The sequence below is a fragment of the Cryptomeria japonica genome, chromosome 6 (assembly GCF_030272615.1).
Source record: "Cryptomeria japonica chromosome 6, Sugi_1.0, whole genome shotgun sequence".
Lineage (NCBI taxonomy): Eukaryota > Viridiplantae > Streptophyta > Pinopsida > Cupressales > Cupressaceae > Cryptomeria > Cryptomeria japonica.
Window position 1 is genome coordinate 631,926,374 of NC_081410.1, and position 20,338 is coordinate 631,946,711.

Consider the following 20,338-nt stretch of genomic DNA (forward strand, 5'->3'; position numbering starts at 1 on the left):
AGCTTTGCTTTGCTATGATAACGACAACTACACAACGTTGGTGCAATCTCCCAAGGAAATGAAAGATTTCCATACTACGAACCACTCATTCAAATACCCAATGTTGGCACAATCCAAATGAAACATTCACAATCGAACTTTTAGCAATAATGAGCTTCAAGCTAACTTTGCACTATAGCTTACAATCAACAAACCACAAAAATTATGAACCAAGGAATTCATCGCATATCAACACGCTTCTCTCTTGAAATCAATGAACTTTAACTAATCGAGAAGTAACAAGAAACCATGCAAAATGTAAAGCACGACACATAGATCCACCATAACTTCAACGAAAGTATTGAATTGATTTCAACATAAACTTGGCAACAATTTCTTCTCTCCTCCTGCTACTCTACTACTTTCTAAGGCTATCCACCATCGTCTATTATTGAACTATTAACCTTTACAATAGCGAGGGCTGGGCCGTTTCTAGATCCCTCAATTACAATTTAAGGGCCATGATTGATTCAAGTTCAATGGCCGAGATTACAAAATGAAACCCTGATTAGGGTTAGTTATAACTAATTTTTTATGGCCAATGATAAAATTACAATGTTTGGACACATGTCCATCCTTGAATTTGCACCAATAGGAATTGAGGTTAGGTATGTTGAACGAACTCCAATGTAGTGCCATGTGTCGCTTTCTTCTTGGATGAGTCAGGTTCGTTGTACTTGACGTGTTGACTTGGAATGATGAAATTGGCTTGATAATGACTAGGTGCCAACTCATCATGCATATCTTGTAAATCATCACAAGGAAGTCCTCCATCTTGAGCAATATCTCTTGATACTCAACATTTCCAAGCTTGATGATGATGGGACATATTCCCAAATTGTATCATCTTGATCAAGTCTCTATCTTTGCTTAACTTGTCATTTTTCCTTGATCACATTTCACTTGTTGACATTCAGAAATCCTCCTCTTGATGATGCATTTCCATCCTCATGTTAGAGAATTTTACCTCCTCTCCTTGATAACTCCAGAATACTGAATTACTTCCTTTCTTAGGCATCCTTCATGATGTTTGGAATTCCTTGCCTTAGATTTGAATTCCTTGGTGTAGTTCCTGACTTGTGGAATATTTTCTTGATATGATTGATTTTCTTGTAGTAGCACCATCTTAAGGATATCTTGAATGTCCTAACTCTAACCTTGGGATTTCAAGATTGTTTTAAAAATTCTCTCATTGTAGAGTAATGTCTTGAATTTGAATACCTTGAACTCGATCATACTCTATATCATCCTTGAAGTGTGAATCTTGCCTTTGCACTTTCATTGTCAATCTGAAGTCTTCATGTTGTCTCTTCACCTCCCTTGCTTTCTTCCTTGCAATGATTCCTTAAGAAACTTTGCACCCTATAGTGGAAATCACGATTGCCTGTTGGAGAAGGAATTGGAGTGAGCGCAAATGCACTATGAAAGAGGAATTTCCTTGGCGCAAATCCATGGTGGTCAAGGATTTTGGGAGCGCAATTGCAATATTGACTAGGCATTTTGAAAGCGCTATTTCATGATGTAGAAGGATTTTGATTGGTTGGAATTTCCATGATAAGAAGGAATTCGATGCCTAGCACAAATTGCACTTGATGGGGAAATTTTTGTCCTTGGAGGAAATTGAATGTTATCTTATCTTCATCTTCATCAATCATTCAATCACCCAAACTATTATCTCCATGAACTTTGAATTGGTTCTCTTGATCATCCTCTATACCTCCTCTAACATTGAATTTAGCCACATTTCCATGACTAGGGTGGAATTGCAAGGGTGTAGGTAGATTAGTTGTGTTGGTAAAAATCTGAATGAATTTATGAAATGATCGAAAGATCATTTAAAGAATTACATAACTAATGTTTCTAAAAAGAAACAAACGTAAAATAAAAACCTTATATTTACATATGTTACAATATTGACCATTAATAATAAATAAATATGATATTATTCTAATACCCTCCCTTAATGGTCAATTTATCAACTACACCAAGTAGCCCCCTAAATTTTACAAACTTGTTCGGGCTCAGAGACTTGGTGAGGATATCCGCTGTCTGATCCGATGCCGAAACATACAACAACTAAACTGATCCGTCTTCAACCAACTTCTGAATGAAATGACAATGAAGTTTAACATGCTTGGTTCTCTTGTGGAAGACTGGATTCTTGGCCAGTTTGAGCACCCCTTGATTGTCATAGTAAAGGGGAGTAGGATTTGCTTGAGACATCTGCATGTCCGAAAGCATACTTCAAAGCCAAATTGCCTCACAAGTTGCCTTAACTATTCCTTGATACTCTGCTTTTGTCAAGGAAAGAGCCACCGCTTGCTACTTCTTGCTAGTCCATGTGACTGCACCAAATCCCAAATTGAAAGCATACCTAGATGTTGATTTTTTGTCTTGAACGAAAACTGCCCAATTTGAGTCTATGTAACCAATGAGTCTAAGATCATGACTTTTGTTGTAAAGAAGACCAAAATCAGAAGTGCCTTTCACATGACGCAGCACACACTTTGCTGCTACCCAATGATCAGCCTTGGGGGTTGTCATGAACTGTGAAATGTAGCTCACTCCAAAACTGAAATCGGGTCTGGTAGTAGTAAGGTAGATGAGACTGCCCACTAGTTGCCTGATTTCTTATTCATTCTTCATAGGTGAATCTGATTTGGCCCCTGTATGTCAATCTGGGTAGTGCAGGGAAGTGCATGCACTTGACTTCTGTACATGCAAGCAACCTAGCCATACCCACAAAAGGCAACCTTGAGAAGGGTGGATTGATTGACCTTCCAAAGTCAGAGTATGCAGAAATGACATAAGTCACTGCAACATGCATGGCCCCGTACCTCCCTTGATGGAAATCCTGCCAAAAACATTAAATGCACCACTGTGGCTCCACAAAAGAAAGTGCGTAAGTCATCAAAACTGTTGGAGCATTTAAAGCCTTGAGTGTCGATCACGCCATCCGGAAGTGTCGCCAACTAGGAGTTGGGAAGACTTCGGAGACCTGGGTCACCGAAGTTGGGGGAAACTTTAGAGACCCGGGTCACCAAAGTTGGGAAGACTTAGGAACTTGGGAACTTGAGGGTTCCGGAGTTTCGGGGTAGTGTTGTGACGTATTCACACATCGCCCCATTGCAAATGGGGACCCCTACTTTCTACTTTATAGGGTTTGTTTTTTTAGGTCTTTTTAGGTTCTTGTCTATTAGCTTTTGCACTTTGAGAGTTGTAAGAGGGATCATTAAGATAGCAGGCTCTGCTTGAGCTAGGGTGAGTCAGAAGATGGTCTAGGTCAGGGTTTCTTTAAGGCCTTCCTTAGGTCAAGTTTTGCTTTTTGTGTATGGTCTGAGGTCAAGCAAGACAGTGAAGCTTTGTGAGTGAGTATCATCTTTGGGTTTTTTAGATTAATCCAATAGGTGAAAGATGAAGTCCTAGGCATAATTTGATGTGAAGTTGACCTATCTGTCCTTTGGAGATGCTTTGGACAAGTCTAGATCCGATGATTTGATGAAAAGGTTAAGAAATTTGAGCAAATCATGAATTTCGCTCTTGACCCTTCCTCTATAGGACACTCTACATTGACCAAAGCTATGAATTAATCCATGTCCCAAGTATTATTGAAGGCAATTCACTTGTTTGGATGAAGAAATGTGAAAATGAAGTCAGGATTTGAGCCAAAGGGTGAATTTCGCTCCTGACCCTTCTAAAGGGTCCAGAGCGAAACTCATACAAGACCCTATTTTTTCACAAAATCTTGAAGAGAATGCCAATTTGAACTCGATGATGATGGAAGGAGGCCTAACAAGTTATATCCAAGCCAAGGAAAGGAGAAAGGAATTGAGAAATGAGCCTAAAATGAAAATTTCGCTCCTGACCCTTCCAAAGGGTCCAGAGCGAAATTCACATTTCCTCTATTTTGCTCCTTGTTATGACCAAATTTGTTGACTTCTAAGGCGTGTTGGAAGGGCTTTGATGCATGTTTGCCTTTGAAAGGAGGTTTGAGGCGATGAAATGGTGAAAATCAACGTAGAATGAGAACTTCGCTCTTGACCCTTCCATAGGGTCCAGAGCCAAATCCTCAATTTGACCCTCTATTCTGCCTAAGTCCTTGTAAAGTGAGGATTTTGAGCTAAGTGGATGGCAAATAGACTTGATTGTGGTGAGGAGAGGTGAGTTTGATCAAGTTTGAAGGTGGATCGAATGGAAGAAGTGTGAAATCAACCTAGAATGTGAATTTCGCTCCTGACCCTTCCAAAGGGTCCAGAGCAAAATTCTCCATGAACCTCATTTTCTTCCTTGTTTAGGCCAACATTTTAGTTCCTTGGGCATATTTGGAAGTGGATCAACATGTTTTTGCCTTAGGAAGTGATTAAAAGTGAAGGAGTGAAGGATTCTGTCCTAAACCTTAAATTTCACTCCTGACCCTTCCAAAGGGTCTAGAGCGAAATTCTTGAAAACACCTATTTTCCCTTGAGATGAGGTCAAATCCTTGGTTTCTATGGCGTGGTTAAAGATGGATTGATTTATATTAGCTTTGCAATGGAGATTGGAGTTCAAGAAATAAGAGATCAAGCCTAAAACTTGAATTTCGCTACTGACCCTTCCAAAGGGTCCAGAGCGAAATTCTCAAAATCTCCTTTTTCTCTCAATTCTATGTTAAGATAAGTGTTTATCAAGGTGAATTGAGCTTGAAGATGTCCCTAGGCATGCCTTTGAATAGCTTGTGACCACCAAATGTGAAGGAATTGAGCTAAAACTTGAATTTCGCTCCCGACCCTTCCAAGGGGTCCAGAGCGAAATTCTCTATAGTTCCTGTCCTTGGCCATGATTTGGAGCAAATTTCTCCTTTCAGGCCTTCTTAGGGGTCAAACAAATGTTGCTTTCATGAGAGAGGGATCCAAAGATGAGAGTCTAGGTAAAAGAAAGTGAGAAGGATAGAGCTAAGTGAGAGAAATCAAACGAATCATGAATTTTGCTCCTGACCCTTCCAAAGGGTCCAGAGCAAAATTCTCAAAATCACCTAGTTTGCTCATGATTGAGATCAAGAGATGGATTCCTAGGCCTTGGTGGAGAGAAGACTAGTGTATGCTTGACTTGGGAGGCATTTTGGAGTAGAGAAATGATGGAATTGGGACTTAATCATGAATTTCGCTCCTGATGCTTCCAAAGGGTCTAGAGCGAAATTCTTAAAACCTCTATTTTGCTCCCAATTTTGCATCAAACCTAGTGTTGATTGAGATTAAAAACATCCTTAGGCATGCATTTAAGCAAGTTGTGAGTCCTAGAAGTGAAGATTTTGAGCCAAGTAAAAGAAAGTGAGAAGGATAGAGCTAAGTGAGAGAAATCAAACAAATCATGAATTTCGCTCCTGACCCTTCCAAAGGGTCCAGAGCGAAATTCTCAAAATCACCTAGTTTGCTCATGATTGAGATCAAGAGATGGATTCCTAGGCCTTGGTGGAGAGAAGACTAGTGTATGCTTGACTTGGGAGGCATTTTGGAGTAGAGAAATGATGGAATTGGGACTTAATCATGAATTTCGCTCCTGATCCTTCCAAAGGGTCCAGAGCGAAATTCTTAAAACCTCTATTTTGCTCCCAATTTTGCGTCAAACCTAGTGTTGATTGAGATTAAAAACATCCTTAGGCATGCATTTAAGCAAGTTGTGAGTCCTAGAAGTGAAGATTCTGAGCCAGGTAAAAGAAAGTGAGAAGGATAGAGCTAAGTGAGAGAAATCAAACAAATCATGTTCGCTCCTGACCCTTCCAAAGGGTCTAGAGCGAAATTCTCAAAATCACCTAGTTTGCTCATGATTGAGATCAAGAGATGGATTCCTAGACCTTGGTGGAGAGAAGACTAGTGTATGCTTGACTTGGGAGGCATTTTGGAGTAGAGAAATGATGGAATTGGGACTTAATCATGAATTTCGCTCCTGATCCTTCCAAAGGGTCCAGAGCGAAATTCTTAAAACCTCTATTTTGCTCCCAATTTTGCATTAAACCTAGTGTTGATTGAGATTAAAAACATCCTTAGGCATGCATTTAAGCAAGTTGTGAGTCCTAGAAGTGAAGATTCTGAGCCAGAGCACGGATTTCGCTCCTGACCCTTCTAAAGGATCTAGAGCGAAATTCTTGTCCTTGGCCAAGGTCCAAAGCGAAATCCTTCTTTTTGGTCTTTTTGGGGGTCAAATCAATGATGTCTTCAAGAGAAAGCAATTCAAAGGTGAAGTGAAGTTCAAGGCTAAAGGAATGTGAATTAAGCCTAAAAAGCAAAATTTCGCTCCTGACCCTTCCAAAGGGTCCAGAGCAAAATTCCTAGGAGGTCTAATATTTTGCCTAGGTCCTTGAGCAAAACCTATTTCTTGGCAATTTTGGAAGCGAATGACTTGATCTTGGTAAGGTAACGTTGAAAATGAGGTCTAATTGAGCAACTTTGTCAAATTTCACTCATGACCCTTCCAAAGGGTCTTGAGTGAATTTTATTATGGGGCCTGTCCCTAGAGAGGATCATGAGCGAATTTCATTCTAATGCCTTTTTGTTGACGATTTCAGGTAAGAAATGCTATGTTAAGATAAATATATCATGTGTACTTAATCACCTTTTGGTTTGTTTTTGCAGATGGAAGAAAATTAGGCCAGGACAAGGACGACCTATTCCAAGCCCATCATCATCAAGGACATTCCAAATGCATAAAGGAGGACTCAAGGTGTTTTGAAGCGTTGAAAGACTACAAGTGTTCGAGGAGTTGCCAACTATCTCCAAAACCTTCACTTGGCCATACAAAGGAACCACATGATGACATAGATGAATGACCTTACAAACACTTCACTCCCTCCCTAGGTCAACGACATCTAACTTCCGAAGCAGCAACTATCGTTAATGCACATGGGAGTCAAGGAGGTACATCATTCATCGCATCAAAAGACAGAGGAGGATCAACCAAGACACAGACGTCAGATAAGGTGGCATCCCAGTCATTTTTCCTCTAGTCGGATTGGTCCACCTCGGCATGTCCATATTCAATGTACCTAATTTATCGGAGACGGCACAAACTGCGGTGTACCTACCTTTGCTTCCTATTGGTCCTCACTCCTTGATTGTAATTTTCTCATTGGCTAAGGAGTTTGTTGTAACAAACCCTAATTAGGGTTTTCATCTTGTAATCCTAGCCATTGATTCTAAGTCAATCAGAGCCATCAATTTGTAAAGGGCTCTCTATATAAAGCCCTAGCTCTTCATTTGTAAAGGTTAATAGTTAGGAGTTAGCAAAAGAGAGATGGTCAATAACTAGTAGCTCAATAGTAGATAGCATTTTAGAGTAGAGTAGAGAGAGAAGGCAAAGATTGTTGCCAAGACATTGTTGCAAAAGACATGTAAACTTCATTGAAGGAATGGTGAATTCTATGTGTCGATTCTACAATTTGCATGGTCTTTATACTTCTCAAATTTAATTTCATATTACTAGATGAATGGAAGAAATTTGTATGATCAATGGTGAAATTTGTATATCCATACTACTAGCGTTTTGTTGATTGCAAACTTGCCTTGTGTAGTCGACTGGAATCATTCAACTTAAGCTTAACTTCAATTATCGCTTATTCATTGATATGCATCAACCTGACGGTGTCTATACTTGTAGCAGTGATCTGAACATCATAAAGCCATCCTTGGAAGATCGCACTAACCTTGTGGAGATGATCATAGCATGTCAAAGCAAGACTTAGTTAGAGTTTTATCAAAGGTCATCCATTGCTCCTACTTACTTAGTGTTAGAATTAGATTCCTCTCCAACCCTTATCCTTTTTTCCTTTAAAAAAAAATCAAGGATCAGTAAAGACCCACGTTGCAGTGATATCCAAAGTATATCAGACGCTCAAGTCATCAAATGTAAGTCCCCTTGTGATTCTAGCAAAATCACATCATACCGCAAGAGCTTATCCACAAGTAGAGACCCTCCATACAAGAACCTTGGAGTTGCCTTGATTGATCCTTAGGTGAAATCTTCAGCATTCGGGGAAATTTTGTTCAAAGAGATGATAAGATACTTCGGTATTTTATTCTGTCTTCGCATGTGCATAAAAAACACATCAATAGGTAGACGAACAAGGAACTTGGGAACCTGGGGGTTCCGAAGTTCCAAGGTAGAAGAACTAGGAATTTGGGAACCTGGGGGTTCCGGAGTTCCGGGGTAGAAGAACAAGGAACTTGGGTTTCTGGAGTTCCGGGGTAGAAGAACAAGCTAGGTTGCCGGTTCGGGTTCGGGTTCGGGTTCGAAGAACCCGGTACGCCGATACAGCAAAATTTTGAAAAGGGGTTTGGGTTCGTTAGTACAAAAACATGTAAATTTTTTATATATATATATATATTTTGATATTTGTGAAGCCTATAAGCATGAATTAAAATACGCATGTCACATAGCATCATATGAACAACAAAACAAACATAAACTTGTAATCATAGCATCATGATCATACCATAATTGATAATAGCATCATATACATCAAGTTTAATATCAAAATGACAAAATATTCAAGTATCATTGTTTCAACTTTCAACAATATAAACTTAAAGTTTAATCATCAAATGGATCATCTAATTCTTCATCCTCCTCCTCCTCCTCCTCCTCCTCATTGACATTACATGAGCCAATGCCACTTGCACTTGCACTTGCACTATAAGTTGGCTCAATTTCCGAGTCATCAAGTGTTAATGCAAGAAGCTGAGAAGCAGGAGCATCCAAATCAGTATGCTCTGGCTCTATATCCCACATCTTTGTTTCCCCTTGTGTGTAGTCATGTTGTTTGTGTGAAAGAAGACGTAGGTTGGAATGCACATATACTAAATTCTCCGCTCTTTTTGATAGCAGCCTATTGCGTTTTACTGAGTGGATGAAAGAGTATGTGCTCCAATTTCTTTCTGAAGCAAATGAACTAGCAACCTATGAAGACAAAGTAAACAATTAAAGTTATACATTAATAAAAATAAAATTACGAGCAACCTATGAAGATAAAGTAAACTATAAATAAACTAAAACTTGTAAATTTAAAATTTTAATTAATTAAACTTACTTGTGATAAAACTTTTATAGCGAGGGGTTGTAGGTGTTGGAAGCATGTGCCATGGAAGTACCACCAGCTATGAGCATCTTTCTTGGATCTATGACGAAGTGCATTAGCACTTAGACCATTCCCATTTGCGAATTCTATGAACTCATTTGTAACAACATCTCACAAATCATCATCGGGATATAGTCTAAGAAATGCTGCCTTATACCCATCAGATACTTCTAGATCTCTCCATGGTGGAATCCTTCCTGGTTTATCAAGAAACTGATTGCTATAGTACTTAGGTGTCAAGGCATAGGCAAGAAGGTGCAAAGGAGTGGTCATCTTATTCCACCTCTCTACAATAATTACTTCCAGTTCTTTGAGGAATTTCTCTTGAGGATCATTCTCTTTTTCATTTATAGTGACCTTTATTTTTTCAAGCATTGAATCAAATGCCATCATAAATCTCACCTATGCAAGGCCTATCCATGTCTGTATAGCGAATCATGCTCATGATGGGCTCAGTGATACTTAGGAGATATGTAACAAGATCCCACCATTTCTCATTCAATATTCTATCCCTAATTTTTTCTACCCTCTCAGTGCTACTTTGTTTCCATACAGTCCAATTGGTGCTGATCACCATATTGCATAGTGCCACTCTAACTTTCACAAGTCGTCTTAAGACAATTGTGTTTGATGCAAAACGGGTCTCAGCAACCTATAACACAAATTAATGCCAAATGATTAAAAAATAAAGCCAAACTTTAAAGAAGAATACACAATATAGCTTACACAATGATATAATAAACATTGAAAATTCAAAAAAATCAGAAAATGTAAAATTAAATTACTATTTCACTTACCTTCAATAGCTCCAAATTCGAATAGGTTCTAAAAATCCCTTAGAGACATGTGGTGGTTTGTGATGCAGCCTCTGCATACACATCTCTGATCCATTTTATTTTTTGCCGAATCCTTTGTAGCATAAGATTGAGTGAATGTACCGCACAAGGTGTCCAAAAGATGTGATCATAGCATTGCTAAACCAACAAACCAGCAACTCTACAATTTTTTGCATTGTCCGTTATGACTTGGACAACATTGCCGGGTCCCACACACTCAATGGCAGAGATGAGAATTTCTGCAATAAATTGGCCATCTTTTATTTGGCCCTCACAATCCATAGCTCTCAAAAACATTGCCCCTTTAGGGGACACCGCTATGACATTGATCAAGGGACGGTTTTTAGCATCTTTCCACCCATCTGAAACAATTGTTACACCTGTCTCAACCCATGAATCCCTTATGTGTTTCAATGCATCTTCAACCCTCTTCACCTCTTTCTCCAATAATGTTCCACGTACCTTCTCATAACTGGGGCCCTTATACCCTCTTGGTGCCTCATTAACACTTTTTATCATTTGCTTCCAATATGGGGAGCAAACAACATTGAATGACAACCCATTTGCATAAATGCACCTTACTATATCTCGATCAGCATTGTCTTTACTCTCATTTTGGAATGCGGTTTCTAAAGGCCCCTTTGTTCTTTTATGTGTCAAGGGTGGTTCACTTTGAGGTTCATTTGTGGCAAAGAAGGGGTGGTCTTCTACTACAATACTGGGATTAGAAGGGCCTTGCATTCCCCTTGTTTTCTTTGATGCGGTTTGGTTCAATCTACGGGCTTCCCTCTCTTCTGCCGCCTCATGCTCCCTAATATATTTCATCACTATCTCATCTGGTATAGGTTTACCATTTTTTCCAGGGCATTTTTTGATGCCTCTTCCTTTTATTCCACACAAATGGCCTACCACCTGATAATATGAACTATTACGTTCAATATCACATCCATGGCATTTCCAACAGAATCCCCCACCTCTCGGAAGTTGTTTTATAATGTCCACATATTTCCATAAGGGAGAATTTGGATCATTTCTTTGTTTTGCAATTATTTGTTCATTGCCAATGGAGGAAGATGTAGATGCCATTCTAGTTCCTATGGCAAGAAATAAAATAAACATATTCAAAAACAAAAACTAAATAATGAAAAAAAATTCAAGTTTCATGTTTGACAATTTGTGAAACAAAAATAGTTGGAAAAAAATGTTTAAAAACCTACCTCTTGCAGCCAATGGAAGCTTGAAAATGTATGGAAATGATGCTGCAACACTTGTTGAAGCTTCTAAAATCAGTCTTCAACTCCTCCTCTTTGATCTTGGAAGCCAAATTTTGTTCAACCTTTCTTCAACCTGCTCTCATAAAAAATTTGTTTGCAACACAAATGAGGTGAAATGTGTCAATAAAATGTTTTAGAAGTGTTTTTTAGGTTATAATTATCACTTTTTAAAAGGCGGAATTGAAAAAAAATTAAAATTTGCTTTGTTTTTTAACTTTATGGGTCGCCCAGCCACCCGGGTTTGACTGGGTCCGCCCGGGTTCGACTGGGTTCGACCAGGGTCGAACCCACCCTGGGTTTTTCGAACCCTGGTTGAACCGGACCCGTACCACGGACCCGGTCGAACCCGGACCCGTACCAGGGTGTCCCAGGGGTGAACCTGGTAACTTAGAGAACAAGGAACTTGGGAACCTGGGGGTTCCAAAGTTCCAGGGTAGAGGAATAAGGAACTTGGGAACTTGGGGGTTTCAAAGTTCTGGGGGAGAAGAACTAGGAACTTGGGAACCTGGGGGTTCCGGATTTCCGAGGTTGAGGAATAAGGAACTTGCTTCTGACAAGACAACACTTCACACTTCACACTTCATGATTCCATTGTTTTCTCTTTGATCATCTGGGGCAGCTCTGGTCTATGGAACATATCTCTAATCGGTTCTTACTGATGGACCAAGGGTTTCATAAAATGACAACAGTTAATTTGACATATTTTCATGCATGGATGGCTAAAGAACTTAAGGTCTAAGTTGATGGAATGGAGAGAGCGAAGGAAAGTTTGGCTAAGTTTGAAATGATTTCCATTGCCCCTAAATCAACGCGATGTCATCCTAAGGTATTTCCTTTGCTCCTAAATTAGAGCGATCTCCTCTTGGATGCATTTCCTTTGCCTCTGAATTTGAGCAACTTCCTCTTAGAGAGACTTCCTTTGCTCTCAAATTTGAGTGATTTCTATTAGAGAGACTTCCTTTGCTCTTAATTTAGAGCGATTTCCTTTGCTTGAGAATTGGAGTGAACTTGCTGGATAAGACTTCCATTGCTCCCAATTTGGAGCGAACTACCTCTCCAAGCCTTCTAAGACATGAAATTCCCTCTAGTCACCATATGATGTCTTGGTTTGAGTAATAAATTCAATCCTCAATCAGCAGCCTGAAATTTGACTAAGTATAAGGTTATTTCCATTGCTCATGAATTTTAGTGATGAGCATCTTGAGCACTTCCTTTGCTCATGAATTTTAGCGAACTTCCTAGACAGCATTTCCTTTGCTCCAAAATTTGAGCGATGTCCTCACAGGTGACTTCCTTTGCTCATGATTTTCAACGATCCACCTTTGAATGACTTCCTTTACACGAGTTTCCTTTGCCTCACATTTTGAGTGATCTGCCTAGGGAGAACTTCCTTTGCCTCACATTTTGAGCGATGTGCTTTTGACTTACTTCCTTTGCTCCAAAATTTGAGCGATATTCTTCCTCAATGCATTTCCTTTTGCTCATAACCTCCACTGTCTATTGGTCGAATATTCTAAAGATGACATGTGTCAAATCATTCGTGATTGTTTCATTGGCTAAGAAGAGTTTGTTGTAACCATAGTTTTAAGACTCGTGGACTCGCCACGGACTCGTGAGTCCAGTGGCGCCACGAGTCGACTCGCCATGGACTCGCGAGGCGAGTCCCGGTGAGTCTTTTTGAAAGACTCGCGAGTCTTTCTAATTGATTCGCGCGAGTCTTTCACTTGGACTTGCGAGTCTTTTGACTAGACTCGTGCAACCCAGGAAACTCAAAAAAATTATCTAAATCTTTTTTTCCAAGTCAGTCTCATTCCCTTCATCAGAATATATACATGAAATATAACTTTTTATAATAAGAAAGGAAAAAGACATATTGAAATGCCATATACTTTAAGTTATATTTCATGTATATATTGGCAGGATGTTTGAGAGTGGTTTCAGATCTCTAGGAATTATAATGCAAATTCTAGGTTTTAGAAGATCTTTTAAATTTTCAGACTTAGTCAAATTTCAGTAATTAGTAGGCTCTTATTAGCATTCTCTCGCCCTCTCTAGCTCACTCACTTTATCTGCCTCAAATTTTAGACCTATCTATCTCCCTATCACTCTTCCTCTATCCCCTCTCTCTACCAGTCTCTATCTTAGTCTCTCCTCTCTCCCCCAAGATCTAGACCTATCATTATATGTAATTTTGTAAAAATTTATAAACTTATGCTTCTATTATACATTTTAAAGTTTGAACCTATGAGTATGAATGATGAAATTTCAAATATTGAGTGTTTGGAGATCATATGACATGCGTAATGTTTCAATTATGGCTCTTATGTTCTCTAAATGCATTAATTTCTTTATGTTTTTTAGTAAAACTATGGTTGTTTTTTTTGCCGAGTCCTTGCCAATTTTTTGGTTTGCCGAATCCGAGTTTTAAAACTTTGATTGTAACAAACCTTAATTAGGGTTTCATTGTAAAATCTTGGCCATTGATGAGGTTCAATCCCGACCACTCATTGTAATGAGCTCTCTGTATAAAGCTCAAGCTCTTCATTTGTAAAGGTTAATAGAGGAATAGTTAATAGTTAGTAGCAGAGAAATAGTGAATAGTAGATAGCAGCTAGAGTAGAATAGTAGAAGGCAGAAATTGTTGCCAAAGTTGTAAATAAACTTCCTTTTCATTGAAGTTATGGTGGAATGTGTTGTTTCTTTACAAGTGCATGGTTTCTTGTTGGATCTTCATGTTAGATGATGAATAATTAGATGAATGAAAGGAATTTTGACTGATTAATGATGAAATTCATATATCCATACCACTAGCAATTCGCTGATTGTGAGTTTGCCTTGTGTGGTCAACTGGAATTCTTAATGAGCTTAACTTCAATTGCTATTCACACTTTGATATGCATTGCCTTGATGGTGTCTTTGTTGTTGATAGTGATTTGAGCATCATGTACCTACCTAAGGAGATTGCACTAAGTTTTGTAGAGTTGTTTGTTGATGGCGAAACAAAGCTTAGTTGAATTTCATTCAATCGTTCATTGTCTCTTGCATTCTTAGGAGTAGCGTAGCCTTCCTAAACCCCATGTCTTTTGCTCTTTTTAATTCTCCAAGCATGTAGTTATAATCTTAGTTCCAGCAATTCAAGTATTCAAATATTCAACATAAGTCCCCTTGTGACTCCAACATTATCACATCAAACCATTGAGCTTATCCACAAGTCGTGACCTGACATATAAGAACCTTGGAGTTATCTCAAGTGATCCTTGAGCGAATCTTCAACATTTGAGAGACTTTGATCAAGAGAGGATATGATACTTTTGGGTATTTTATTAAGTGTTTGCATGTGCCTAAAAAACACATCAACACACGGGTTTTGTACCCAAATCTGTTTCATAAACAAATTGCACTAGGCTATGCCTGTTTTCTCTACCGATTCATTAACATATCTAACAGGTAATTACTTACATACAAAGAAATTTTAACTTCACTAAAACAGCAGTAACCAAAATTTGAAAATCAAGAAGAAAATTTGTACAATATTTATCAGATTTAGTTTGGGAGTTGGGAATTATTTCAATAAGTGAGATTGCAAAATTGACATTTCTCATGTATAATGTGTCTGTACAGGCTTGTCTATCCTCCAGTTCCTTCATTTGGTGGTAGTGATTTATTTCCAGGCCCTGGGGCTGGTATTTATCCTCGCAGGTAATGCTTTTATGAACTGCTGGCTTATATATGAAATTTCACCAAATGCAAATTGTGGTTTTAAATGGATTTTTCTGTAACATAGGAAAGGGTTTAATTTTTACTATATCGCTTGTGTAAAGGTGGGCTACATGATGCAGTTATTGTAGACCTTTTTAGGTTTTAAATGGAAGTATGTGCTTTTGTTGAAGTTCGTCCAGTTATATATGTGTCTAATACTTCTGGTAAAATTGGTTTTTGTTGAGATTCCAGAAGTGGGGGTGGAATGGGAGGTGGCATGCTCCTAGGTCAGTGGAAATGTTCTCTGTGTTGAACTTTGAGCATTAGTTAGTAGGTTGGATATATTTCAGTTTTATAAGCACATTTAAAAAAAAAATCTAAGATCTATCAATGTCTACTGGCAGGACCCAATGATCCAGGATGGGGTAATATTGGTGGTATGGGTGGGGATGAAGGACTTGGATTCCCTGGAGAAGTTCGGTATGATCTAAAGTCTAATTTATTGCAATTAATATTGACATTAAATTTTTCATTTAGTATGATATAAATCCTAATTATTGCAATGAACATTGACATGGGATTTTGTTTTTCTTCCCATTCACTCACACTATACTGAAACAGAGGTGTTCCACCTGGTGCTCGGTTCGATCCATATGGTCCTCCAGGTGTTCCTGGTTTTGAGCCTAATCGATTTGCCCGGTAATGAACATATCTTGAGTTTAACAATTAATTGGTTAGCTTTTTAAAAAGGCATGCTAAAATACACCAAAAAATTTGAGACTAACGTCAGTTGAGCTTCAAAGTTACATGGAAAGACAACAGCCTCATCCTATGGATAGCAGAAAGGCTATCATTTCATACATTGATTAGAAAATATCACTCTGATAAGTTTGTATTACACATGGAAGTTAGAAATATTATTGAAGGGCTTATTTGTAGTTTCCTGGTGTTTTTTCAGAGATCAAAGACGTCCAGGTGGACGTGGCAATCATCCAGATCTTGAACATTTCTCACCATTCTGAATGTCAATAAAAGAGAAGCATAGGGGGGAAGGTTGGCACAGTTTTGGCATGGTCTTGAGCCCTTACCATCTTTGTTATTGTTTTTGGGATTCAATATCTAGATTTATTTTTGAAAACTTACACAATCCAAGGTTTGGGTTGGTATAATTCCAGTATAAAGTGTATAAGCCATAATGTCTGTCTTCTTTCAAGCTTGTAAATGATAATAAAGATTGCTGGTCTTAACTGTAAAGTTTATGTCGCTTGTCATTATCCTCTTTACTATGTCAAATCTTGTAAAGGATTAATATAAGTTGCTTTAACTTTGATATAAATTCATTAAATATTTCGGTTTTTGACATATTCCAATTTTGTTAAGTTTGGCAGGGATGCAGTTTCTTGTCTTTGGTTCCCATTTATTAATATGGCTTTACGAATATTTTTTTCTTTCCATCTGCAGCAGTTGGGCAAATCAAAGGAAAGTTGTTTACAATACAGCATTGTAAATATTTTATTGAATATGCAAAAGCTAATGACCAAAACGTTAATACAATAATATGAGCAAAAGCATCACCTGCTAGGATTCCAACCTAGAAAACGGCTTCAGCTTATAAAAAACAGAAAAAAACTTATAAAAACATTCAATCATCAAACCTAATTTTGTACAGGATGGTAAGGTCACACCCTTGCAAACCACTGCAAGGATGACATATATCACGATCAAGGTCAATGTTATCAACGCAACCCTGCAGACAAGACCATAGAAGAGAGTTTAAGCAGATATTCTGGCAGCCATTAAAGCACCCATGTTATGCAGAACAACTCATCATATATTCATAACATGTTTAACTGAACTTAATTTATGTCAATTCAAACATCAAGAAGCAACAACAAAATTCCGACAAATTTCCCCTAGACATCATCACCCTATCTTTCCCTTAAAAGCAATAAAAAGTCTCAATTTCAATCAGATGTACCCTTTAACAAAATTTGAATGATTGAAGTTACTTTTTAGGTGCAGCCTTCTTAGTTCCTAATATTACCTTCCATAGAAGTGCCTTACATTTCATTGTAAATAAGATATCTACATGCTACGTTACATAGAAACAAAAGCATCAAACACACATGACTTTTTCACTCTCGAGTTTGCTACTAAAATGAAGTTTACCAGACATAACTTATCAAATAGATTCCAGCAAATGATTACTAACCTACCTTTTCTCCAAGTTGTTATCTTTCATATTCTCTATGGATTTGCATTGTTTAGCTTTGGCTCATTCTTTCTTAACGAGTGCTTGGTTCACAGACAGCAGATGATTTTTTGTCATGCCATGCACTAGCAGGGAAGTTAGTTTGGTCTGTCTAGCTCTCACCCTAGTTTGGCATGATTTAAATTTTGTCAGCTAAATTAAATTTCATAGTAGCAAAACTCATTTGTGGGAATAAGTTGGCAAACCAAAATATAGATTTTGCAAAGGCAGGTGCATTACTGGGAGGCTTGAAAATTGTAGTGAGTACAAATTTGAGGAACCTTGAGGTGGAAGGGGATTCTAAAATCACTATTGAGGGTATAAGGAGAGGCTTGCATTACTGGGGGGCTTGAAAATTGTAGTGAGTACAAATTTGAGGAACCTTGAGGTGGAAGGGGATTCTAAAATCACTATTGAGGGTATAAGGAGAGGCTTTTGCAAAGGATAGAAACTAGATGCCATATTATAAAAGGGGGTGGAACTGTTACGCACTTTGAGAAGATCTCCTTTACTCATAAAAAAAGAATGTGATTGCTAACTGGGCAGCCAATTAGGGGGCAAACATGGTAGAGGTGGTGTTGTGACCATTTCACACATCACCCCATCAAAATGGGGACCCCCTCTCTTTTTTTTTTGGTCTCACTTTCTCTTAGTTTAGTTTTTCTCTGCTTGCTATGTGTTTTGAGTGAGTTAGTGGTCACCTGGGATGGGTAGGTTAGGGTTTCCTTCACATAACTCTCCTAGGGTTTCTTTCAAAGCCAAATTTGACCTGGGCTTGGGAAAGTCACGTGTCGTCTGCCTTGAACCCTGATGTAATCTTAGATGGATCTTGCCTTTCAGGAGATGGAAAATGTATAGATTGTGCAAGAGGTTGAAGGGTTTGAGTTAGGATGGGTCAAAGTTGTAGGTTTTTTTTAGGTCAGAGTCTTGTCTTCTGTTGAGTCAAAAACAATTGAATGGAGCCAGTAAGCTAATAATAGACTTGAATGACACAAAGAAGACTCAAGAGGATGAATCTAAGGCATGATGAGTGGAAAAGGTCAAGAAACTTGAGCTAATCATAAATTTCGCTCCTGACCCTTCCAAAGGGTCCAAAGCGAAATTTCCGAGGGACCTAAGATTTCACCTAAGTTAAAGAGTGGTTGAGCGAATTTGCAAGTATATGGAAGGAAATGCATCAAAAGGTTGAGTCTAAGGCGAAGTCAAGACATTTTCAAGGTGAATTCAGCCTAGAATAGGAATTTCGCTCCTAACCCTTCCAAAGGGTCCATAGCGAAATTCTCCATAAGACACTCCACCTTGACCCAAATTAGGAGCTAGCTCATTCTTAGGCTTGAGTGAAGGCAAAACACTTGTTTGAGTGAAGAAATGTGAAAAATGAAGATAGGATTTGAGTCCAAGGAAAAATTTCGCTCAGGGTCAAGAGCGAAATTCATATAAGACCCTATTTTCTTCACAAAATCTTCAAATGAATGCCAATTTGAACTGGATGATGATAGGGGGAGGCCTAAGAAGTTATATCCAAGCCAAGGAAGGGAGAAAAAAGGTGAGAAATGAGCTCAACTAAGAATTTTGCTCTTGACCCTTCCAAAGGGTCCAGAGCAAAATTCACATAACCTTCATTTTCTTCCTTGTTATGGCCAAGTTTTGGACTTCCAAGGCATGGTTGGAGTGACGTTGATGTGTTCTTGCCTTTGAAAGGTGGTTTCAGGTGATGGAATAGTGAAAATCAACCTAAAGTAGGGATTTCGCTCTTGACCCTTCCAAAGGGTCCAGAGCGAAATCCTCAATTTGACCCCCTATTTTGCCTAAGACGTTGAAAAGTGAGGATTTTGAGCAAAGTGGATGGCAAATGGACTTGATTGTGGTGAGGAGAGGTGAGTTTGATCAAATTTGAAGGTAAATTGAATGGAAGAAGTGAGAAATCAACCTAGAATAGGAATTTCACTCCTGACCCTTCCAAAGGGTCCAAAGCGAAATTCCCCATAAGCACTATTTTCTTCCTTGTTTAGACTAAAAGCCTTGTTCCTTGGACATAGTGGGGGTAAATGGACATGTTCTTGCCTTAGGAAGTGAACGAAAGCATTGAAAAGTGAGGATTTTGTCCAAGATTGGGAATTTCGCTCCTGACCCTTCCAAAGGGTCCAGAGCGAAAGTCTCCATAAACCTGATTTTCTTCCTTGTTTAGGCCAATATTTTAGTTCCTTGGGCATATTTGGAAGTGGATTAACACGTTTTTGCCTTTTGAAGTGATAGAATGTGAAGGAGTGAAGGATTTTGTCCTAAATCATGAATTTCGCTCCTCACCCTTCCAAAGGGTCCAGAGTGAAATTCTTGAAAACACCTATTTTCCCCTTTGATGAGGTCAAATCCTTGGTTTCTATGGCGAGGTTGAAGGTGGATAGGTTTATATTAGCTTTGCAATGGAGATGGGAGTTGAAAAAATGAAGAAATGAGCTCAAAACTTGAATTTCGCTCCTGACCCTTTCAAAGGGTCCATAGCGAAATTCTCAAATTCTCTTCTTTCTTCAAATTTTATGTTAAGATAAGTGTTGATCAGGGTGAATTGAGCTTGAAGAGGTCCCTAGGCATGCCTTTGAATAGCTTGTGACCACCAAATGTGAAGGAATTGAGCTAAAACTTGAATTTCGCTCCTGACCCTTCCAAAGGGTCCAGAGCGAAATCCTAAATAGGTCCTGTCCCTGGCCATGGTTTTGAGCGAATTTATCCTTTTAGGCTTTTTTTTGGGGTCAAACAAGTGTTGTCTTCATGAGAGGGGGATCCAAAGGTGAGAATCAAAGGAAACAAGGTATGGATAATGAAGCTAAGTGAGGGATAACAAGCAAACTATGAATTTCGCTCCCGACCCTTCCAGAGGGTCCAGAGAGAAATTCTCAAAATCACCTAGTTTGCTCATGATAGAAGCTAAAATATGAATTCCTAGGCCTTGGAAGAGAGAAGACTAGTGTATATTTGCCATGGGAAGCAATGTGGAGTAAAGAAATGATGCAACTTGGACCTAATCATGAAAATAACTCCTGACCCTTCCAAAGGGTCTAGGGCGAAGTCCTTTGGAATTCCTATTTTTTCACCTTGTTTGAAGGCAAGTTGCAAGTTCATGATGGCAAGAACA

The 20,338-nt window shown here is 38.6% G+C and overlaps 1 protein-coding gene across 1 annotated transcript in view; it reads left to right on the forward strand.

Moving 5' to 3' along the window:
• Positions 1 to 16,316, forward strand: part of LOC131068674 (probable proteasome inhibitor) — a 50,537-nt gene extending 34,221 nt beyond the window's left edge. The window contains exons 5-9 of the mRNA XM_058003914.2: positions 14,877 to 14,954; positions 15,207 to 15,241; positions 15,359 to 15,434; positions 15,576 to 15,653; positions 15,913 to 16,316. Coding sequence (XP_057859897.2) covers positions 14,877 to 14,954; positions 15,207 to 15,241; positions 15,359 to 15,434; positions 15,576 to 15,653; positions 15,913 to 15,976 — 331 coding nt within the window. The 3' untranslated portion in view covers positions 15,977 to 16,316. The remainder of the gene's footprint in view (positions 1 to 14,876; positions 14,955 to 15,206; positions 15,242 to 15,358; positions 15,435 to 15,575; positions 15,654 to 15,912) is intronic.
• The last annotated feature ends 4,022 nt before the right edge of the window (positions 16,317 to 20,338 follow it).